The sequence below is a fragment of the Monopterus albus genome, unplaced genomic scaffold (genome assembly GCF_001952655.1).
Source record: "Monopterus albus unplaced genomic scaffold, M_albus_1.0 scaffold36.1, whole genome shotgun sequence".
Lineage (NCBI taxonomy): Eukaryota > Metazoa > Chordata > Actinopteri > Synbranchiformes > Synbranchidae > Monopterus > Monopterus albus.
The window spans coordinates 109,974-134,404 of NW_018127916.1; the positions used below are offsets into that span (position 1 = coordinate 109,974).

General features: G+C 40.1%; 2 protein-coding genes across 3 annotated transcripts; both read right to left on the bottom strand.

The window, feature by feature from the left end:
• On the bottom strand, positions 1 to 13,238 carry sxph (saxiphilin). Of its 2 annotated transcripts, XM_020598038.1 has the most exons (19): positions 13,160 to 13,238; positions 12,653 to 12,816; positions 11,793 to 11,892; positions 11,525 to 11,701; positions 10,075 to 10,237; positions 9,898 to 9,962; positions 9,012 to 9,163; positions 8,713 to 8,899; positions 8,480 to 8,628; positions 8,298 to 8,388; positions 7,813 to 7,860; positions 7,521 to 7,703; positions 7,182 to 7,329; positions 6,654 to 6,736; positions 6,368 to 6,552; positions 5,337 to 5,523; positions 4,130 to 5,223; positions 3,266 to 3,331; positions 3,093 to 3,179 (listed from the first exon to the last, which is right to left on the bottom strand). In XM_020598038.1, exons 1-17 carry the CDS (start codon positions 13,212 to 13,214, stop codon positions 5,180 to 5,182), a joined length of 2,181 nt encoding a protein of 726 aa, XP_020453694.1. In that variant the 5' UTR covers positions 13,215 to 13,238; the 3' UTR covers positions 3,093 to 3,179; positions 3,266 to 3,331; positions 4,130 to 5,179. The 2 variants fall into 2 exon arrangements, with proteins under 2 accessions (XP_020453695.1, XP_020453694.1); XM_020598039.1 differs by lacking the exons at positions 5,337 to 5,523; positions 6,368 to 6,552; positions 6,654 to 6,736; ... (11 more) ...; positions 12,653 to 12,816; positions 13,160 to 13,238 and adding exons at positions 1 to 1,179; positions 1,279 to 1,573 and having other exon boundaries at positions 2,847 to 3,331; positions 4,130 to 5,165.
• sfi1 (SFI1 centrin binding protein) lies at positions 12,854 to 24,380 on the bottom strand. Its single transcript, XM_020598029.1, has 31 exons — positions 24,187 to 24,380; positions 24,033 to 24,104; positions 23,765 to 23,875; positions 23,214 to 23,308; positions 22,987 to 23,104; positions 22,770 to 22,872; positions 22,482 to 22,638; positions 22,233 to 22,394; positions 22,061 to 22,131; positions 21,882 to 21,974; positions 21,697 to 21,794; positions 21,451 to 21,517; positions 20,678 to 20,808; positions 20,477 to 20,558; positions 20,213 to 20,391; positions 20,038 to 20,113; positions 19,166 to 19,261; positions 18,987 to 19,063; positions 18,795 to 18,885; positions 18,599 to 18,695; positions 17,911 to 18,071; positions 17,756 to 17,830; positions 17,407 to 17,481; positions 17,121 to 17,297; positions 16,841 to 17,037; positions 16,672 to 16,755; positions 15,475 to 15,718; positions 15,332 to 15,386; positions 15,079 to 15,202; positions 14,882 to 14,981; positions 12,854 to 13,971 (listed from the first exon to the last, which is right to left on the bottom strand). The coding sequence occupies exons 1-31, from the start codon at positions 24,354 to 24,356 to the stop codon at positions 13,816 to 13,818; spliced, it is 3,594 nt and encodes a 1,197-aa protein (XP_020453685.1). The 5' UTR covers positions 24,357 to 24,380; the 3' UTR covers positions 12,854 to 13,815.
• Between the last annotated feature and the right edge of the window lie 51 nt (positions 24,381 to 24,431).

The window sequence follows — 24,431 nt, forward strand, 5'->3', positions numbered from 1 at the left end:
ACTATATTGGTGAAATAACACCTAGAGTGAGGAGGCTGTTGAATGTGTCTAAACAATTCTAACTTGTCCTCACGACCACAGTTTTCACTCCTTTCACATAAGTTTTTCACTGCATTGCAGACAAATGACAGAATATGATACCTGATGTGTAAATGTAAAGTGCTGTAAAGCTTTAAAATAATTTATTTAAACAGGTGCCATGACATTTCAAACATGAACATCTGTGTCAGATTTTGGTAAAAGATCTCCTGCTTCTCAGTTTGCCAAACAAACTGTAGTCAAGTCTTTGTCTCAAACTGACAAAAGATACATTAACTATGCTAGTATTCCTCAATCTCAGCACTAAATTATATAAAACAGCATAATCCATTCGATGGCAGAAGAAATCACACCCTTTCAATTTTGTACAATTTGCTGAATTAGTTTCAAGCGCTTCATTAGATACCTGTCTATTAAATCTTATCTACTACATGATTTTGTATGGTACCTTTGTGGAACAGCAACTTGTGTTTCCACAGACTCCTTGTATATTTAATAAGGAACTGCAAAGAAGACAGATTAAGTGGATTTTCCACTACACTTTCTTTCATAGCTCTTGCATTTCATTTCAATAAAAGCAGAAGAGCCTGACTGACAAACTGTGTCACTCATTCCTCATCGTCATCTCCCTGGTGCCAGCTGTCGGTCCATGACTTTGAGACCCATGCTGCATTATGGATATACAGTATTCTGCTGCACCAAAACCCCATACAGTACTGGCTCGAGTCTGTTGCCTCTGACAGAACGGTAAAAGTCTATTTTGTGTTGGCCCAATATACTGATCCTCTAATCGAGATCTGCCGTGTGCAGAGAAGTGGCACAAGACGGACACGCTTCTGTAACAGCAACGACTATTCCTGACATAGAAGTGTAGATCCTTCTGGCTTCTTTTATGTTATATAGAAAAGTGCTATAATGTCAGCTCATCATTCTGAAGTTGGTTGTTAAATCAGAATAAATTATATCCACACTGCAGGTCCATGAGAGTCAGAGGGGCTGAATGACCGACAGCACTTCACCACAGCGGCCATTCACTTTCAGCTCAGCCAGGTGGTCTGCTCTCGTGGGCCCAATGTTCAGAATGGCAACTGGCATCTTTCTGTCACTCGCTGCCAGCACAAACCTGTATCCTGAGTACACCTTGGGAACAACAAAAGGAACACAAATAAATGCAAAGATCAGGAAAACTGTTTCGTGAGATAGTAACTGTTTCAAAAACAAATACATTAATAGCTTTACCTGTAACGATGACCCCACGACTAGCACCGTGTCTGACTCTGCCAGTCTGTCATGCACAAACTGCACCGTTGCTTTCTTTACAGTGTCTCCAAAAAACGTGACCTCGGGCTTCAGTATTCCTCCACAGTGCTCACAGGAGGGAACTCTGAAATGCAGGACCTGCTTGTCCTCCAAGAAGACGTCACCATCCGGAGCCACAGCGCCTGCCTGAGCTCTCCACCCTGGGTTTAGTGCCACGAATCGCCTCTGGAGCTCCTCCCTCATTGAAATGGCACCACAGCCTAGACACATCACTCTGAGGACACATAAACAATAGGCATGTGAATGGTGACTTAAAGGGTCAGTTCACTCAAATGACAAAACGTACTTTTCTCTCTTCTTTATAATTCTACTACATTGCAGAGAGAAATATTACACAGTTCACTCCCCTACATTTATCTGACACTTCTGGCATAATCACTTCATAAAATAATATGAACCTACCCAACATGATATAAAAAAAAAAGTTACAATTAAAAAATGCTACTTACTCATTAAGTCATCAGTTGAAATTTATACAATAATAGAGGTAGCAAAGGTACACAGTTGTTACTCAAGTAGAAGCACAGATACCCATGTTAAAAAAACGACTAGTAAAAGTAGACGTGCCGATTCAAACTCTTCACTTGAGTAAAAGTAAAAAAAGTATAAAAGTAAGAGGTAGCCCTTTGAAGGACATCTCTACCAGCTGTTTCTGTGCAAACTTAACTGAGCCTCACATCATATTAATATATCTCCAAAACTACTAAACTATTCTAACTTCAAATAAAATAAAAATCATAGCTGACTAAGAATAATTAATATGAAGTAACGAGAACATGTTTCAGGTCTAATTAAAGCCTTAAACCAGGGGTGGCCAAGTCCAGTCCTCGAGGGCCGCTGTCCTGCTTGTTTTCCAACTATCCCTGCCTGACCTGCTGCCGATTACCTGGCTCAGGTGTGTTCAGTCAGTCAGAAGCTAGAAGATACCATCTTAGATGGAAGTGGAGTGAGGACTGGAATTGGCCACCCCTGCCTTAAATGATAAGGTCAGCCATTTTCTTATTAACAATATTTTCAACACTCCCTGTGCAGAGACCAAAACCAACAATGAACTGTTTATACTCATGGATATTGTCTCCAGTCTCCAACCTGGATTAGCTAGTTGATCTGTGCCACAGACCTTGTTCAAAAGCAATTTAAAATACACCGCAGTAACATAAAACACAAGGCCATTATATTTGTTAAACATGTTGCCCCAAAATCTTCAAATGACCATGACTCAACTGTGCATATGCAAGATCTCTGAAAGCTTGAAGAGCTTGTGGACTATAAATAAAGCAGAGAGCTTGTAATGAACAAACACGTCACTCAGTGCAGCGGTGTGCACCGAGTAGAAAGTACAGATATTTCTGTTAAAATGTAGGTAGCAAAAGTAAAAAGTTGTCAGAAAATTACTCAAGTAGAGTACAGAAACCTGAAAAATCTACTTCTGCTGTGAGATAGTGTGTTTTCATCTGGCAGTACTGCTACTGATGAAGTTTTCTCACCTGTGGGAACAGCCATGGAGCTCAGTCAATCTCTTCTGTCCAGCCTTTGAGTGAAGCGCATCCACATTTTGTGTGACCAGCCAGTGCAGCTTCCCCTTCTCTTCCCACTGCTGCAGGGCCTTGTGTGCAGAGTTTGGCTGGCGGGAGGAGAAAAGCGGCCACCCAACAAAGTTTCTAGCCCAGTACCGCTGACGGGACTTTGCACTTTGGACAAATTCGACATGCTGCATGGGTCGTCTGTCTGTGCGGGAGTACAGCCCGACACCCTCTGAGCGGTAATCAGGGATCCCTGACTCTGTGGAGAGTCCTGCTCCGGTAATAACAAACAGGCGTCTGGCTCGGGACACAAAGTCATGCAGCAGCTCCAGTGAATGGGCATCAGTGGTGCTGCAGGCTGGAACAAAGCTCAGCATACTTACAGGGACTGAAGATGCCTTCCTTACAGGTGCTGTGTGTAGTGTGAGGCTCTGCCATGGCAGTCTCATCTACAGCAGAATAAACACAGTGCTGATATACACAAAATCACACATCACCTGCTCAATGTTCTCCCACAGAGGAGTGGTAACAAGTTACTGTGAAGGTGATGTTAAGCACTGGGTTCACCACATCATTTTGAAAACATTTAACACCTGTCACAGTCATAACAGTCATACCAGCCAAACTGGATACATATTATGTAAAATCAGAAGGGATGATATAAGACAGTTATTTAGCAAGTGTAACGTGAATGAAGTCTCCATTTATTTACAGTTATTTGTATTTTTCATTATTTCCTGGAACAGTCTTAATAATATAATCATTAAATATGAGCTAGATCAGGATAATCAATAGAAAACGGAAGTATGAATGGACTAACCAATTACAAAACGTTAATTAATTTAAGGTAAGAGATCTCGTACAATAGTACCGGGGATTTTCGAGCCATAATTTGATGAAATCGCCTACAAATACCTGGTATAACTTAACGTTACTGTCTATAGTTAGGCTAGAAAAACGATTTAAGAACTGAAATTTAAGATTTCAATCAAGACCTGCAGATATCCCGTTAGCTACAAACCACACCTGCCTAACACAAACTTTACATTAATGTGTTTATGAGCGTTAATACCAACAAAGCTTGAATATATTAAAAACACAGCAAAATACTGTCCTAAACTTAACCACTGAGGAGGGAACACACTTCGACACGAGATAAGCAGGCTAACAAACTAAAATCTGGCCAGCGATACAATTACAATGTCAGTTAGATAACGCTGTTTAAATACATTAGTTAGCTACTATACCTTATTTGCAGGCTACAGCGGTAGCTATAGTTCAATGTTACGTTAATACCCGGAACAACAAAGTATCAACAGCTACAAAGTGTCGACTAAATAATGAGACAAACCACAACAGCCAGACATAAGGTAGGAACCATTGTCGAACAGGATAAACGGTGTTTTATGTAACACCACAAACAGTCGTGCTGTATTCTGGGAAATGTAGTTAAAGGATTGTGATTCAGGTTAGCCGTAACGTCGAATATTAAAAAAAGGATACATTTGAATGAGATTATACCAAAATAAACTTTTCCCTAAATTATTAAATCGTACACATCGCTGATAATTATTACTGTATTTATATTGTCATTTAATATAAGTTTAATTTTCTCTAAATTATTCATCCAATAGCCCTAAATTAGCTATAAATGTGATTATCTAAACTGCATACACATAAGGGCAACAGCATAATATACAGGTAGCCTACATACAGTACACTATATACATCAATTATTCTGAACAGACATCTTGTAACCTAGCACATTTTCACGGACTCCAGCAGATCACATAACTTTAAAGCTTTTGTAATAATGTGAAAAAAACACAATAAGGCAAAAATACTGTTGATGACATTTGCTTGGAGCTAAGTATAACGCATGAGTCCTAGCTGTGCTTAGCAGTTGTAAGTTTCTTTTTTCTGTGATCAATAATGATGTTGTAGACCTTTTATGTTGCAACAAAAGCATCAACATTTTGTCAACAACTGAGGGGTCTATCAAGCATTTGTATTAAAATGGCCTCCAGGGTTGAGGCTATCTATTTTGGAACATAATACACCATTCAGAGTTATAATGGCACTTGAATGCTGTAAAAGTGATAGTAAAACTAATGACTGATGAAAAATGTTGCAGTTGTTGGAAAGTCCTCTCAAACTGTTAGGCATAACAGAGATTTTATGTGAACAAAAAAGCCAGTGAAGGTTTGCAGTCATCAGATATGGATGAAACAAATATGTGGATGAACATTTGAACCACTGAGAAGCACAAGAAAACATCATTTGCTTCTGTGTGTCCATTAGAAGATGCTGCACACGTCCTGGTTGCAAAAGTCCAAGATATCTGTTGTAAAGAATATTAAGATATACATTAGCGTTATCATTGTGAGAGTCTTTTTATATATGTGTGTATATTTGACATGCATAACAATCAGATGTGCTTGATTGTAGCTGTACCGGAGTGTGTGCAGTTGAAGACAGTTTCTGCATGAGTGTAAAACTGTTCTCCGAGGATAGAGCGGTAGCCCATGTGACTTGTGTGGACGAAACACTGTGTTGCATCTTTAAACAGCAGATCACTTTCTCCATACTGCTGAGACTCAAAGAGCTTGAACTCTGTGTTTGGGTTTGCTGCCAACGTTTCCTTTAACAAAAGAAAAGCAGTTTTAACAACACCATGGAAGCAAAATAAAACTGTCCTATTCTTTCACTGCCAAACAGCATAATTTAATTGTCTTTCCTAATTACTGCAAACATTCATCAGGAGAAGCAAAGAACTGGATCTTTATGAATAGTTGATGCTGGCAATGTGACTTTGGTTGCTACTGGACCTCAATAATTTTTTGATACCTGCAAAAACCTCCGACAGACCCCACCAAAAGTCAGGGTCTGTCGGAGGTTTCTTCCATTAAAGGGAGTTTTTCCTCGCTGCTGTCTCCAAGTGCCTGCTCAAAGTCGATTTGCTGGGTTTTCCTTTATAATAATAGTAAGGTCTCTACGTTACTTTGTAAACTGTCCTGAGATGACCTTTGTTGTGATTTGACTCTATACAAATAAATTTGAATTGAAATGAATTGAAAAACGTGTCCCTGATATTAAAAAAGGCCAAAAGCCAAAGACTCATTGAATAACTTCTCAGAGTTGTGCTCATGTGTACTTATTGTAAGATTTAATGGCCGACTGAAACCATACATTTCACATTTATAGCCTGTTTATCAAAAGAGCTTGTATGGCTAATTGCTTTAAGACAACATTGAACATTTGAAAAACAGGTTTGTAGAAAATTTTTTATATTTCTCTAAATAAATTTTCAATCTGAGACCTGAAATAACCCTGTGCTACATGCAGTGACAAGCACCATTTTGACTTTTGAATGAGGCCAACCAGAGAAATGCGTCTTCAGGCACCTAATTTATCCAGGCTGCCTAGATTTGAAAGGTGCTGCTGAGCTACAGAATCCAATTTAAAGTCTGTTGAATTCATCTTACCTGTGACTTCATGAGGAAGTCGTACACTCGTGCCGTGAGCACCGGCCGTGTCACGACGGTGTTCGGCGGGACGACTCCGAGATTACACCTCTCCCACTCCGACAACGAGGCCCGACGCCCATTGCCACACAGCAACTCAAAATCAGAAGAAGTCCACCCTTTTGCCCACCCAGCAGAGCTCAAACCTTAAGTGGAACATGACAAGAACATAATAAACTTTATATACTGTACGTACAGCATATGTATGTTAGCATCAATGTGTGTGTGCGTTCATGTAATGTCTCACTGAGAATGTTTGCCTGAAGGTTGTGCTGCTCAAGGAAGGCCACATCTCCGTAGCTTTTTCCACTGGGATCTCCAATCAGACACCTATGAATGAGTAAGAGGTTAAAGGTCAGTTTAGCCAAATTACATAAAAACAAATTTTCTCAAGAGGTAGTGGAGAGAAAAAAAGGAGCTAAAAGAAGAGTGAATATCTGACATTTGTCAGGTAACCAGAAGCACGACTGAATAATAATGTAACTGATGGATCTGCTTGCTAAGAAGTTCACCATATCAACTTAAATGTGATAATACTGTATGTCAGTGTTGTGTTAGCAGCTGGTCCTAGGTGGGCAGAAAATCTGTTGATTCAAGCTTAAAAACATGGTTTTCATTGCTGTGACTTTACCTATTGGACAACCACTATAAAACCAAGGCTATCATAATGTCTGGATAGCACCAAAAGTAAGAAAGACAATATGCTCTTCCATAGCTTGGTTGAACTATTACAGATGAACAGAAAACTCAGGTTCAGGTAAGCCACTGCTCACACCTTAAAGCACCCATGTTGCCATAGTAACGCTCATTGTGGTTTTCAGCACAGCGCTTGCTTGCAGCCTCCCCAGTGCCTCCCATACACACTTTACAGAGGTTCCCCTCAGAGCCAGGGAGGCAGCCTTTCCAAAACACCTGGTTGTACACTAAGAAACACAAAGTGGCACACCGCAGTTACATGTGAGGGTTAGTGCAGTGGTGGATTAAGTTCAAAATGCCAATAAGACAAGCTGCAGGCAGTATGGTGGACAAAAGGAGAAATGTGAATATACTGCTGGTGGATAGGTTCAGTAAAGCTGTTTACGCATGGTTCTCTATGAGTGAATAGAAACAATACCTTCATTTGGATCACAGGGGGAGCTGCTGTTATGCTCCAGGCTTAACGAGTGTGTGTATGGCAGCAGCCAGCCTGCAGGGCTGTACATGTGGCTGTGACAGGAGCGACGCCCGCCGAGGTTCCCGATGAATACATTTCTGCTGGTGCGCTTTGCCACCGCCACACCCACCAGTGAGGGCAACACTGAGGAGACACAGCGGCGGTTTTGATGTCAACACAGTAATCGCATCGGCTTCCAGGATTATTGCAAGTTGGTCATGTGCTGACCGTGTTTTTGTTCTGTTTAATTTACCATCAGTCTCTAAATGGGTTGATCCTTCAGCAGGTACACATTTTGTCCCTGGGAGACAAAAACAAACAAAACAACATTACTTCAAATTATAAACTGTAACATTAAATGTGATGTACACAATAATACATCAATAATTATAATCCAATTATATAATATATACAATGAAATGTGCTATTCTGTATAATGAGTCATTGTATTTGTCGGTACTTTCAGTATATTTTGATGCTAATACTTTTTTGAGTAACATTTTGAATGACTTGGACTTTTATTAGTAACAGAGTATGTTTACACTGTTGTAAATGCGTTCATGAAAACCTCAGCTCTGCTGCATTTCACTTCTCCATCTGATTACCACTAATGGAAAACAAGAATGACAATACAATCTGTAATCCACATTTATGACAGATTCCCTGGGTCACACCATTTACCATTTATTGCTATTTATTTTGAGGATAGACTTCATTAAATGAAGAAAGTGTTCTTACCATAATATTCTGTAACTACAGGGGCAAGACCACATTTCCCTGCGATGAATGAGTGAGTTGCATCCAGTGAGACAGCGTCCACCTCATCCCTCTGGAGTGAAGAACATCAGTGATGCTGAGACTGTGGTTGGTAGGATTCAAGTGCAACATCCTCATGTTCTACCTTTTTTTACATGACCTACCTTAATCTTCTCGACACACTCACGCATTGAGAGCGCGCTCACACACACCAGCGGATCCGACTTTATACTGAGAGCCCACTGCTCACATTTCTTCTGCTCTGCATGGCTGATGCAGCACCATCGCACAACACTGTCCTCTAATGAACTTCCTGCACACATACAGGTTGGGTCATGCCATAAAATCGCAGTCTGTTTATTAAAAATAACAACCAGACATCAATGGAGATAAGCACCTTCATGTCCAAGACCTTTGAGGAGAGCCACATAATCCAGCCCCAGCACCTGACTGATGTCTATGCCATCTGGAAGAACAGCTAGTTTATCTGTCACATCTCTGAAAAGGAGATCGTTTTCCCCAAAAGTCAATGAGTTGAAGAGCTGGAAGCGCTGCCTCTCTCTCCCTCGATGGCCAAACAGCATCTAAATAATCATAAAGAATAAAGAAGAGCTAAAAGGAAAAGTATGGACATGGAGCATGGACAAAAAACATGGGATATTTGTGGGGGGAAAAAAAGGACAGCAAAATCCGCACCTGTGCGGTTACTAGAAATTTGCGAGCAACCTTGCGAAAGTTGAATCTGGTGACCATTCCTCCTCCTGGACCACGTCCCAGATTGCAGGTTCTGTAGTGGCTGAGAGGAGCTTGTGTGCCATTAGTACACAGCAACCTGAACTCATCATTCTCTAAGGGAACAGACACAACACCAAAGGCAGATGGTGACAATCCTGCGAAAAAGAGTTTTTCAGTTTTGTCCTGAGTCTTACAAGCAGCAGGATGTTGTGTAGTTCAGTAGTTTTCAACATTTTCCGTTGTGTTTTCTAGAACTGATTTTAAACCTTTAAATACTGTTGTTTATATAAAAGTGAATATTATAAATTTTCTTTCCGTAAAATGCCTATTGATCCTAAAATTTAATTATTAGATTTGATCTACTTTTCATGACCCCTCAGTTGCAGTAGGTGGTGTTAAAGCGTCAACACTGACTCACTTTGGTGGTAGTCTGTGTATTCAGCTTATGGTAGTAGTTTATTGGGACAATTAATACATTATAGTGCTAAAGATTAGCCTCACACTAATTTGCAATCATTTTGGTTTTTTCTTCTAAACACACAGTTACATATATTTAAAAATATTTCAGTTTTTTTTTTACCAGCTGAGCTACCCACTATAGAATTTCCCCACAATTACATGTGTGCTGGTGTAGTTAGATCTAGGTTTTTTGTTTGTTTTCTTTACTTATTTTGTTTTTTGTATTTTGTGAGAATTTCTGCCTTTAATAAAAAGACAGATAGTAGAGAGCTGACCGTGAAATTAGAAGAGAGGGATATGGTGGAAGTCTTTGCTCCGGCTGGTCTGAAACACAATGAATTAATACTATGATAGTGTAGAAGTTGATCCATTAGAAGATACTGTTTACCTTTAATACTTTCAAGGGCCAAATGATCCAAAAATGCAACATCCCCTGCCCCGCTCCTGAGACATCTGAGATGGTGCAAAAGAGGCAACAGGAGAAACTCATGAATATTTTCAGTGTAATTTCACATGTTTGAAACATAGCAAACACACTTTCCTGAGTTTAATAGGTTGTTAAAACCTGAGGGCTCCCTGGCTGTTGTAGAAGGGCTCACTGTGGGATGTTTCGCAGTGGTAATTCTTCTGGCGAACGTAAGACTTCAGGCCTTGGCATAGAGTGCACAGAGGAGGTGCCATGGCAGAAGCTCCAGGAGCACAGCTGGCATTGAAGAAGGTACTGACATCTGCTCAAGAAGAGAAAAACAATCAAGGGTGAGATTAACAGGCACAGCATTCAGTTGGTTCAGATAATATCTGGAAAATAGAGACATTTTGAGCTTTTGGTGACTATCCATCTGAACGGATCACCATGTCATATGGTATCCCTCAGGGATCTATCCTTGGTCCTTTGCTATTTAATCTGTACTTGCTTCCACTGGGTCAAGTCTTACATGGCTATGACACTGCCTATCACAGTTATGTAGGTGACATTCAGATTTATTTAGCACTTACTCCAAATGATTACTCCCCCTTAGATACTATACTCTCTTATGTTGGGAGCTAATAAGCAACTGGATGAAGTTCAAGTTTATGCAATTAAACAAGGATAAGACTGAGGTCATTGTCATTTGGAAATAAGAAGGAGAGAACTAAAGTAATTAATCGTCTAAAGGCTGCAACTATTGAGGTTAAAACTTAGGTGAGAAACATGGGTGTTTTAATGACTCAGATTTGAGTTTTAATAGTCATATTAAGGCCCTAACAAGAACTACTTTCTATCTTCTTAAAAACATTGTGAGATTCAGAGGTTTTACGTCCAGAGATGATGCAGAGAAACTCACTCATGTTTTCACCACCTGCACACTGGACTATTGCAGCTGTCTTTCAACTGGTCTCCCTCCTAAAACTATCAAACAACTGCAGCTTAACCAGAATAATGCTGCTATAATTTTAACTAGAACTAAAAGAACTGAACACATCACCCCTGTCCTGAAATCACTGCAGTCAGTCTCCCACTGAATAGATTTTGAAGTACTTATTTTAGTTCATAAATGTCTTAATGGTATGGCACCAAAATATATCTCTGACCTCCTTAAAACATTTCAAACAAGCAGAGCCCTTAGATCTGCTTAAAATTACCAGCTGACTGAAAATCGGGTAAGGACTAAATAGGGAGAAGCTGCTTTCAGCTGTTACACTGCACACAGCTGAACAAACTCCCCATGGAGTTAAAACAAGTTACTAATCCGGCCATATTTAAGGCTAAACACTGCTGTTCTCTCATGATTTGGGTAAATCTACTTTAGCCTTTTTATTGTTTCTACTTGTCTTTCAACTTTTGTATTTTATATTATGGTTTTACCTTATGTGATGTGTGAGTCTGTTTTTAATATGTAAAGCCCTTTAAATTTTCTTGTGTATGAAAGGTGTTTCTACAGATAAACTGACCTTGACCAAGGGGAGAAAAGAAAAGAAAACAAAAAAAGTACACTTCCTCACTGTTACTGTTCTCACTGGCTGAATCTCATTACCCTGACTGAGCGGCTGCTCCTTTGACCAGCTCAGGTAGTTTCGGGACAACAGGAAGCCGAGTGGAAGATTCCATCCAGCTGTCCACCGCACTCCGCTGTGACAGCTCCTGAGTCCTTGCAGGGATCGTATGTCCAAGCTGTTGTTTCTCACCACGGCAACCGACAAAACACAACCTCCTGTAGTGCGCACACAGATGGACACACCCTGACAGGTACACTGACTCAACCACTAGTGCTGGAGTGTCTCAGGAATTTGAAATTAACCTACCGTCCCTGTATATCTCCTTGGCGATGGTAACCAGGCCGAACTGCTTCACAGCAGAATAAAGTTCTCCTGCATCTAATGACACTATGTCAGCACGGTTTCCCTGAAACAAAGAATTCAAGGAGAGAGTCCTAATTTTTACATAATAAGTCAAAGCAGACCTCACTATAGTGGCGTTCCATCAGAGGTCATCCACCTTCAAAGATCTCAAGAAAGCACTTCTGCAGAATTTGTATTTAAATTTGCTGTAACACTGACATAAATAACCTTTACAATCTGAAAGGTATTAGATGGGACTTTCCTCTAAAGGCTCCAAATTCAAACCCTAGATAGAAGAACAAAAATGATTTTATCACCAAAATTGCATATTTTGGAAAAAAAAGTCCAAAATGCTGTGGTACAGAAAAACTGAATTTATCCCAGATGTTCCTCTTCTCCATTAAAGGGAAATAACATCTGTCTTGCAAAGTTTTGTATTTTTTAAAGGCTAATAATCCCTAATTTGACATTTTAAGGAGGCACCTTAAATTTTATGGTGCCTTTATGGAAACAGTCTCAAATCACATGGGCTTCCTAGTTTTTATGTTTTCTTATATAACCTTGTTTGCTAAAACTCTGGCAGCATGAAGAGATTCTCAACAGGATCAAATGTGCAGGAAATTTAAATGTATAGTTCTACACTAAGTATTGCTTTTAAAACATTTCAACATCTGTTTTCTATACCTACATTCACTTTTCTGACTTAAAATTTTATTTTATTGTAATACACATATTAAAACACGTAAATCGAACCTGGGATGTCTTATTTGCTACAGTGACCTTTTTGGCCTACACCAAACCAATGACGTGAAAGGATGGCTCACCCTGATCCTATCGATGCAGTCAGTCGTGCTGGACGCTTGTATGCATGAAAGTCTGGCAAAAGATGCCACAGCAGCAGCAGGCAGCACTGCCACCAGAGCTTTAGCTAGTTCTGCACACTTCTTCTGTTCAGGGTCTGACACCACGCACCAACGTGTCTTCTTAGCTGTCATGTAAGGAATCATTCAAATAGTCCACACAAGCCAGTCAGAGGGCTAACATGCATCTAGTGCAGAATTTGAACTGGTCAGCTTCATGCATTATTTGTGTTTTAAGATGCAGGTATTTAATCAATTTCTTTGTGCATTCAATGATCAATATCAGTAAACTGTGAAATAAATGTATGTTTATAAAGTTAAAACTGTTTTAATAATGTCCTGAAAAGTAAAAAGCTCTAAAATGAGGGCAACAGCTTTGGCAGCAAAGAGCAACAAGATGGAGAAACTCCCTGGAACAGTGGCACGATAATTATGAGCATAACAGAACAAACTAGTTCAGTAACAACTTACCCCTGACATAGCAGACAAAGAAGAAAAAGAGCAAAATAGGATAAAGTCCTCGCATTCTTCCCTGTTGTAGATCAAAGAGTCAGACAGTCTGTGAAGCACAACAGACAGCGTCCCTCTCTGTTAGTGTGAAATAGCAAATTTTCCTGCATAGATCTTTCTAAGGATTAGAGGCACTGATCAACGGGAAAATAAAAAACCTATTGCGCAAGGGCAGCTCCCCTGAAAATGGTAAAAATCACTTTTTGCACACACATGGAAAATATTTAGCACCATCTGTCACAAGGACGACCCCTATCAAATGTTTTTTGTAGATTTAAAGTGTAGCTGTAGAGGTGAGGGCTGCTTTAAGCTACTTGGCTTTAACATTTTTAGACATGCTGAGTCCCTTTTAAGACTGTATACATGATATTTAACAGTGACAAATAGCATTACCTGGACATTAAGGTATCGATTTCTTCCTCAGAAGCTGAGTGCAGTAGAGGTATGTCAAACTAAAGCACAAACAAGCTCATCACAAAATACATATTAACAGTTTTCTCATTCAATTCTCAGTCAGTCTCCATAGTATTTTAAGAACAGTGATTGGGTCAGAGGAATAACAGTCCAAGCAATCAGAAATCACTTGTGGAGCGTGTGAGCACTTGCACTGTTTCCCGTCATGCTGTAAACACAGAGCGGTGTGTTTCCATCTCTTGAATAACTCCTGACGTGTGGAGGACAGTCTGTAAATGTTGGATCCTCTCTGCATGCAGTAGCATTGTTGGTTTCCGTTTCGCCAGTTTGGTTGACAGCCTGCTGATGCGCTCCTCCAACTGTCAACATTAAAAACACCAACTGTGACGTCATACAGTTTCCTCTTAGAGATTTACTGTTCAAATGAGGCTGCAGAGGGAAGCATGCAAAATTTGGGAAGTTGCCTTGAAGTAACTTGGCATTGTGTGCCCTGTTTCCATAACTCAGTTAACTCAATTACCTGAATTTCCCTCACAATCAGTACAGTAGACTAACAGTGGTCAGCTCTAAGAGTACATGCAGTGTTCGTGTTACCAAGGCAGAATAAAGCCTGTGTTTTGAACGGCGTTAAGTGGCCTCCCTCTTAACTACTCCCCGATGTAAAAGCCTAGGATTCTAAGGCTAGTTACCGGCTATGAGCCAGGGCTAAAGCAGTTTAGCCATGAACCAGACATCCCCAACTACGGTTTGGGGCTGCAGATCTCAGCAGGTAACATGGTATTTGAGAAAGTTACAACAAATAAAATTTTGGATGCTGCAAGAAGTGAAACCAGAATTAACACTAGTGTAGCTTTTGAATGATGGCAACAACTGAGAGAACAAAAGGGGCTGAAAAGTGACGCCATGATGGCCGTGTTTCTGCTAGACAGGTAATTATCGCTTTGGTTTCGTTTGGGGCCATTTGTTATTTTCCTGAAATTTGTAAGTAGAATTCAGTCAGCGTGCGTTGCAGTGGCCGTAGCATTTTGGAGGAGTGGCTTTGGAGAGGACTCAAAACAAAGGGATGGAATTTCTTCGGTTGTCTACTTTCAAAATCGAGCTTCCTCTTGCTGGTTTTTCCAGGATCGCCAACCCTACCTTTAAATACCAAATTATTTATTCAGATTAAGTACTGATTGTTTTCCAGCAAGAACTGAAAAATGTTTTAAACATGATTTGACAAAACAGATAATACACCTGACAATGTCGAAATGACCTGTATCTTCTTACCTCCTGCAGCTCTTGACAAATGTCATTCTTTTCCATTTGTTCCTCATTTCCACTGGTCTGCAGCCAACTTTGTAAGACCTCTTTCAGTTTTTGCCATGTCCTGAACAGACACACACAATCAGACATTAATAACTATGTTGACAACATGTTCACACACAAAAAGGAATGGAAAACCTGGTGTGTTCTCTCTGACGTACCGAAGCTGCTTTCTGTCCTGCTGGAAACTTTTCATGTCCAGCTGAATGTTCAGCAGTTCTCTAGTTAGAGCCGAAGTTGGATCTTCTACCTCAGTTTCTACACAGAATGCTCTCAGACGTGTCTCTTGAAGAAGCATCACAATAGTTGCTTTGACTGTGGTGTTTATGATTTTCTTTATAATCCACAACAGTACTGATTTTAAAGGGATAACAAAACCAACTCATACTGGGAAGAAAAGTGCCAGCACCATACCTGGATAGGTTGATGAGTGATGTTTAAAGGGACCTGAACTGCTGGTTGCCTCCAACTTGGGAAAAAAAGATGATATAATCAAATTCTTAATTTAGTCCTGAATGCTTTTTGATACATGTCCAAGTCAAATATGTGATTCTTACTGTAACTTGGGTTCCAGTGGTCATGAAAGCAGAAGGAGGTAAAAGAAGATCTTGGTTCTGGGTTCCCTGAGGAGAGCTGACAGTAGGTGTGCGAGGTTCAGATGGTGACATGGTAGATGTGATGGTGCTCTGATATGCAGCAGTAACAGGGACTTTAGCAGGAAGGAGGCACGACATCACTGCAGGACGGTTTTTCTGTGAAGCTGCTTCAGCAGTGTTAGTGTTGCCAAACTGCTTCTGGGTTCTATAAAATAAAGAAAAAACGCTTGTAAGTGCCTTTAACTGAAAGACTTTTAACGTGGCGTGCCAACTTAACATTTCTAAAATGAAATACAGTGATCAGCCATGACATTATGACCACCTGGCTAATATTGTGTACACAGGAGTCAATGCAGCAGTTGGTTGGCACTCATGTCACTCTGCAGGTCAGTGTGCATCTTCTGTGAATCCATAGTTCCATTGTTATACTGTCAGGAAGAGCACGAATTTGTCTACCATGCAGTGAAAAGCTTATATGAAAAGAGTGAAAACTGTGGTCGTGAGGACAAGTGAGAGAGAATTTTTTAGACACATTCAACAGCCTCCCTACTCTTGGTGTGATATCACCACTATAGCCGCTGAATGTTTCTCTTCAGAGAGACCAATGTACAGTATTTCTCATTTTCATCATTTTAAAAAGGTTCAAACTAACTGCAATCTTTTGAAAAGGATGAATGAAATCTGAAAGATCAGTACACAGTAGATCAACCTCATCATCAGTGAGCTGTAGGCATCCATGATCCTGTCGCCAGTTTGTTTGTTTGTCCTTCCTTAGACACTTTTGGTAGGTTCTAACCCCTGCAGACCGAGAACACCCAACAAGACCTGCAGTGTGGGAGATGCTTTAACCATGTTTTCTCCCTGTCACAATTTGGCCCTTGTCAAATCCACTCAGATCCTTATGCTTGCCTGTTTTTCCTGCTTCTAATACAACAGCTTTGAGGACTGAATGTTCACTTGCTGGATAATGCACGCCACACACTAACAGGTGCCATTTTAACAAGATAATCAGTGTTATTCACCTCACCTGTCAGTGGTCATAATGTTATAGCTGATCAGTGTACATGTAAATACAAACATACAAATAATGTTGTCTGTGTTTATTATCTACAATCAAAAATAAAAAATATCCTGTTACTTCATTCACAAATGCTTTACCCTGTGTGTGGCAAGTCGGCCAGTTTAGAGTGAAACAGTCCCCCACAGCGGCGTGGCTGACGTCGAGGCATACGGGTAGGAAACCTGCAAAAAAAAGAAAAACAAAGAAACTCTGTAAGACTGAGTCAGTATGACTCATTTCTACAGCCAGTCAAGGTTACAGACTCACGGCATGCAAAGCACTCCATCCTCAGCTCCCTGTTCCATTGGGTCAGATGAGGAAACGCTCGTCATTCCAGGTGTAGTCAAACAGAAGGTCACACTCTTTTTTGCTGGTTTCCCTTTAACCTGTTGTGTGTTACACAGCGCCCGCTGCTTCCACCGCATAGCACAGCGTTTAACTACCCTCTGGAGGTGAAGTGATCTCTGCAGGACACAGCCAGGCTTGACAAAATAATTGAGGTCATGATTGAAATGACATAAAACTAAACACACACACAAATACCCACTTGCTCTTGGCTGTGTTGCGTGAAGCTTTGTGTAAGTTCATTCATGTGAGCAGCATATGTGAGGATGCATGTCACACCCTCCCTCAGCAGCTGGTCTCTGTAGACCTGTGCAGCTCTGGCTGCCTGCTCCTGCTTCTTGTGCTGCTCTGTGACCCACAGCTTCCATCCATTCAACACCTGCAGCGAGTTCACCAAGAAACATCAAGACACATCAAACCCTGTGAGCACCGACTGTGCAATTCTGTGCTCAGTTCTGTAGTGAGGCCCTGGGAGAATAATGTGTTACCTTGGCCTGAAGACTGAGGGACCAGTGCCAGAGCGCTTGTTCCGTCTGCTTAGCTTCTCTCCGTCTGTGCTGCAGCTGGAAGTAAACCAGTTTAACTGCACTAAATCAAAACACACATACTGGCCTGTGAGTTTAATCTTGATATCTACACCTTCTAATTCTTTTATTCATTTATAAAACAGGTGAAGCTCTAACACAAAATAAAGACTTTTTTCCCCTATCTTTACAAAGTTCCTCCATATCGACAGAACTGTTTGCACTGGTTGAGTGAGTGAGACGCTGGTAAGTAAACAGATCTTTATATGTAAGATCAGCTGAGTGCCTCTTTAGCCATGTGATATTAACAAACCTTCATTTTCCATGCTTCAAAGTAGGTCTGGTACATCTTTAATTTCAGCAGCAAGAGTCCTTGTCGTTTCATCATCTATGAAACATCACAGTTTAAAGAATGTATGTCACAGCATGTGGCTTTATGTAACTGTAAAGGGATGGTGAAGTACAAACCTTATATTTCCGGGTTTGGTAGTGATGCCTATTCCAAGCTTTCAGTGCTTTAGAGAGGAGCCTGGAGTTATGGTGCTGTCTGGTCTTTTCCACACAAATCCTCTCCCTCTGAGCATCTCTGGTCTGTTTCCTCCACTGTGTGAAAAACTGCAGTAACTGTGCTGAACACAGATAAACATTTTAGAAGCAGTCCAGGCAAATATAAAAACTTAATAGTTGAAATTTACAAAGTTTCAAACTTAATTTGCTTTCACTCTCTGCAATAATTATAATAAAATCATTCAATACATGTTATTGTGAACTGTGCTATTCTGCATAATGACTACTTTTTGTATATAATGAGTACTTTAAGTATATTTTGATGGCAATACCTTTGTACTTCTACTCAAGTAGCATTTTGAATGCAGGACTTTTACTTGTAACAGAGTATTTTTACACTATGGTACTGTTACTTATAAGTAAAGAATGTGAATACTTCTTCCACCGCTGAGGCCTTGTTATATGCAAAGGTGCAAAACAATTAAAATCCCTGCAGAGAAAGCATGGCGGTTTCTTTTACTTTACAATTAAACTATATGTAAATTTGCTATTTCTGTTAGGGGCTGTACATAAATACAATTATTTTCAGAAAATCTATATGGAAATGGAGCTGAAACCGTGTGGTCACTGTAAGGAGCTGTGCTGTTACCTTGATTTCTGGCCCTCTGAACTCTGCTGACTGCCTCATTCTGCTGGTGACGGTTTGACACTGCACGTGTTGTTGCTTCCCTCCAGGCAAGAAACACCTTCAAAGAATTAATGCAATGAGAGAAATGAACAAAGACACAGAAAAAAGGAATAACTGCAATAGTTTTGTGGATGAAGGCACCAGACTGCTTTATAACCTTTAGCTGAAGGACGTGCTGAAAGTGATTCTGTGCTTGTTGCTCCTCTGCCAGCAGCACTGCGTTCTCCCTCCACACTGACAGAGCCGTCCTGGAGAGGGATGTTACTGACACTGAGACAGAGGATGCTGACATACACCACTGAAACTTGGAGAATATACAGTATATATGCTGTACGTGTTTGTTTAAGACCTGACAAAGCGCTGTTTTTGCTGTCTGTGAAGTTGCTCTGCATGTCTGTAGATGTGAGACATCTGGAGGTGGTGTGTCTGTGAATACAGCAGCACATAGTATATCAGATGTCCTATTATCTTCATCACTGCCATCAAGTGATTACATTGCCTGTAACTGATACTCATGTATATATGTACCTTCCAGGCTACAACGGCGTTTTTAACAAGTTTAACTTCATGGTAACGCTGCATCTGTTCCAGCTTGCTTTTCTTCACTCTCTGGCTCTGAACAAACTGCTCAAACACACAAAAGTCACTAATAAAAACACCTGGCACAAATAAGTCTGCATCACACTTGTAGATTTGTGTTGGTATCTGTGGGACTGCACATCTGCAACTATTAGTTAATTCACTGATCGACAGAAGATTTATCAACACATTTTTATTCCTCTGCTGGCAACAGCTGCAGCCAGAGGCATCATGTTTACAGATTGTCTGTCCGTCCTTGCCTACAGGCCATTCTTGTGAATGCAATATCTCGGGTATGCCTTGAGGGAATTTGGCACAAGTGCCCACTTGGACTCAAACATGAACTGATTAGATATTGGTGGTTAAAGGTCAAAGTCAGTGACCTTACTTCTGTCCCATACCTGTGAATTGGTTGGAGGAGGCATACAACCGTGATGCAGTAATTATAGTTATAATCTATTAATCCTGTCAATATTTTTTTTAAAGAAAAATGACAAATATTTGATGGTTCTAGCTTCTCAAAACGTGAAAATTTGATCTTTTTCTTAACCACCATAATAAGGCCTGATTTTTTGGTTCAATGAACAAGACAAGCTTGTAAAACTGAATCAATTAACCGAAAGAAGAGAGCAGCGTTTGATGGACAGAGCCAGCAGCTTACATGCTGACAGCATAGAGCTCTGGTCTCATTTAGGCTCCCAGAGAGCAGAGTTTCCAGATTTAAACAGCTCGGTTTCTATTTTTTAATTTAACCAAGAGCACTGATGCCTTATAGTGTATGAACAGATGGTGCACAGATGGGACAGGACTACAGAAAGCACCTTTTTCCATTTCTCCACAGCCCATTTCATGGAGCGCAGGTCACCCTGATGACAGGCCTGCTGTTCTCGGCTTCTCCTGACATGCAAACAAATAGACAAACACATCTGTAAGCTCACAGCTCTCATCCTCTTGTCAGACTAAACAGTCATTCCAGCAGTGCAAAGTTTGCTTCACCTGTCTCGAATCTCAGCACTGTAGTCCTTCCACTGCGTCATCGTCTTGTGGAGAAGTCGGTGCAGGTACAGATGGTCGGAGGCTTTCTGTTTCTCCGCCTCACTGATCTGCTGCTCTGTCCTTTGGCTCCAGTGAGCCCAGGCTCTCTGCATGCAGCATCGTTCCGCATGAAGAATTGCCTGAAAACGATGCATTATCTCTCAGTGTCTGATACACAGCTGTGTTCATAATCAACAATATAGTTTCCATCTCCTGCTGACGTACCATCCGCTCAGAAAGCATCTGCTCCTTGTGTTTCTCTGACTGTCCCCACCAGGTGTAAAACACCCAGGCGTACTGGCGCTGCCTGATAACACAAGGAACAAATAAATCATGTTCTATAGTGACAAGAGATCAGTCAACTCTGCTTGGTTTGGAAATGAATTACAACACAAGTATAAGTCCTTAGAAAAGGACATAACTCACTGATTATAGACTTCTGCCGTGTGTCTCCAGTGTTTATGGAGTCTTCTCTGCAGAGTGAACTCAACCCACGAGTTGAAATACCGAGGCACCGTGTGCTCTGCAAACCAAACAACTGCACGATGTTCCAGTTCCTGAAGAAAGGAATGGTACTATATTATACTACTATAGTATATATATGTATTAGTATCACAAATATCAATACCTGTATTCACCTATATTTGGGCATCAAGTATTAAAAACATAAATGAAATGATTAACTCTGGTATCATGTTGAAAATGAGGTGGAGCTGCAAGTAATGATTATTTTCATTATTTATTAATGTGCTGGTTATTTTGTCAATTACTCGAATCATTTTTTCAATAAAATAACAGAAATTATTGAAAAATGACAGTTATAAGTTCTATAGCAGGCAAAGTGACATTCCTAAATTGACTGTTTTGTCCAACTAAACCAGAATCCAATGATAGTGCATTTGGAATGATAATGATAAAACAATTAAGAAGCTGGTTGCAGCAAATTTTTTTTGGCTTGGTTATCAAAATAGTTTTGGATTATTCTTCTGTTGATTGATTCACCGATAAGTGTACTAAGCTTTAAAATATAATAACATTTTTTTTTTCTAGCTCAAAAAAATATTAGTCATTGGCGTATTTAAGGCTACATTAGGGGGAATAACTCAATGCAATGACATATTGTTTACTCTTTCTTGGCAGATAATTGTCTATAATTTATAGAAATGTATGTAATGAAAACGTTGTGCTTCTACAAATACCTGCATGTGTCTCTGTTCAGCAAGTTTCTCTTTCCAGTAGTGAAAACTGCTACTCAAGAGGGACATGCTGCCAGGAGAACAAACACTTGAGATCACAATGAACTACAAATTAAGCATACAGGATTAACAAAACTAAATGTGGCACACCTGAATGTGTAGATGCAACTCTGTATACTATTTAATATACTCTGTACTCCTGGGCAAATGTAGGTAATGCCAGGAGAATAGAAAAGTAAATAAAAGCACCTGTAGTTTCTCTGAGCCATCTCTGTTAATGGCTGAAAACTCTTGTCTTCAGCTTCCTCCAGACGATCCTGCCACAGCTTCCAATACTTACTCATCATCTTTAAAAAACACAAACAAAACTGCAACCTTCAATTGAAACTTTATTTGAAGTGCTTGGCATACAATGTTAAGTGCTCATCACTTACCGTTTGATGATGATGCTGAATGGCCATGTTGTTGTTCAGTCGGTGTGTTTTGTTCCAGATGACGTTGAGAGAAAGTCCCTGCAATCCAGCACTCTGCAAAAAAACCCCTGCAGTGATCAACACATAAAACTATCGTACTCTGTACTTATTTGTAGTTCCACCATCTTTTATTCTTGTACCATTAAGTGATGATGGTAATGCTGACTCGCCATCTGGTTTCTTTCAGCTTCTTGTCTGGACAGTGTCACATCTACTGATGAGCTCAAGAATCAAACAAGCAAACTGATGATTCTAAGCATTTATTATGATGAAAATGAAAGGTATGTTACTTTTATGTATTGATTAGGATACAAGCTCTCCATTGCTCCAGTGCTCTGCGTTTGGTGCTCTGTATGGCTAAATACCCTGCAGCTCGCAAACAGTCTTCCTCACTCCATCTGTGGTGCAACGCATTGATCCATCTATTCCAACACATCCTCACCAGGCGGCGAGAACCGGCACGCTGAGCCACAGCTAAGATAATCAGAAAGGGAATAGTAAAATAAACATGAATAACTGCACTTAAAAATGTGATCAAGTAGTACAATATACATGAGTTACCTTCTGACTTTTTTTTGTTTTGGCGACTGGACACATAACTCATCCACTGATACAATGTTTTTCTTTTCAGTCTGAGTATGAAGTGAAGCAAAGCCTTGGACTGTGCCTTTTTCTGGTGACAGGCAGTTGTGTGCATTTCTTTCCAGTGAAGCCAAGCCTTTATAAAAAGAAGTAGTGGGGCACGCATCACAGATAATACACAAGATAATATTACAGGGATTAGTTTTACATGGAGGCACATAATGATGAAAATACATGACTTATAAGTGAGTTGGTTATTATCTTTACCCTTCTCTGTAAAGTCAGTGCATGCTGTTTCAGGGCTTGGTCCTCCAAAGTGTGAAGGTCATGGCACTGCTGCAGCCTAGTCTGCCACAAGGTCCATGCAGAACTGCACAGGTAAAAAAACAAAACAAAACAACAACAAAACACACACACACACACAACAGAGGTGAAACCAATGAACACTGAGTCTAAGTCTACTTTTAAAATACAGTAAACTTACCACATAGTTGTGAGTCTCTTCTGTTCAAGAGCTGACTCAAGCATTCTGTTTTTCATTCGCCTCATCTCTGTGAAAACCTCCCAGCTATCCCAAACAAGACGCATTCGTTGCCTGTCAGCTGGTTAAAAGAGCAAAGTGATTACTAACACATCAGTTTTATATGATATCTGACAAAGCATGAATATATATATATAAGGTTAGATATGCTCTTATTTATAAAATCATACCAAATATTTGAGCCTTTTGCACTTTGCTCTTCTTTTCTCTTTCCAGTGACATAAATGTTTGCCAGCTATGGAATACCAAGGTGTACAGGTAATACCTGAAATGCAGAATACATAAGTAGCATGTAGGATCATGAGTCATGAAATGATTGAGAAAGAAAAGAAGAAAAATCAAAGCTCTGTTACGCAAATCTGTTTTCTTTTTTTTTTTTTTTACTTTTCTCAATTATTACTTCAATACTTTTGGGTGACCTACTTGATTATATGAACAGTTAGTTAAACAAAAACATATGAACTGTTTGGAGCACTAAGGGTCCCCCTAGACACAGCTTTTCTTGTAAATGTCAATGATTGGGAGCCACTGATTTAATCTTTTAAACATTCCATCTAAACAGTACCTAGTAACTCCACATCTCAAATAAATGTAGTAAAAAGTGCAAATATTTAACTCTGTATTGAGTATAAATACCTCTGAAGTATAAATACCTCAGTATTGTACTTAAGTACGGTACTTGAGCAAAAGTTCCCCTCAAAGTCTTGCATGAACTCCTGACCTGTAGTGACACTCTGCCCTCAGTGTAAGACTCCATTCCCTCCTGGATGTCCACCACTCTTCTCTCCATCCTTCAAAGGCTCGTCTCAGGACCACACTGTTATGGTGAGACCTGCATCATGCAATATTCCCTTACATTAGAAAACTCGGGCTCAGGAAGGACATGTGAATGTGGCAAACAGATGGTGATCTATCCTTAACAAAATGATGCGATTTATGCATATTTCACGCCAACATCTCCGCTTTGTAAAATAAGTGAAACATATTACTTGGCTTTGTGAGGAATAATTCGGCCAAAGGTATTCTGCATCCATATCTTCAAGAACTTTCTTGCCAAGTGCCTGCGGTCATTGCAAATGGTAGGTTGTTAATTATAAAAAGCATTTACCGAGTGGAAATACATCAAACTATTTGGCTCAGGACCTTATTCTCAGCTCCTTGAGTCTTCCACCTTTGTTCCAGTTGTAACCAACTCTGTAAGGAACCTTTCGGGTATGAACTTTACGGACGTGTTTTGAGTCACCAGTAGATCTGACACTAAATATTCTGGGTCGTAACGCTGCTAGATCTGGCTTTCTAGGGTTACTATACATTATGTTAAATCACGCCACGTGTATATGTTGCAAAAGTGTAGCATCAATATAGGTTCTGAAATAAAAACAACAAAA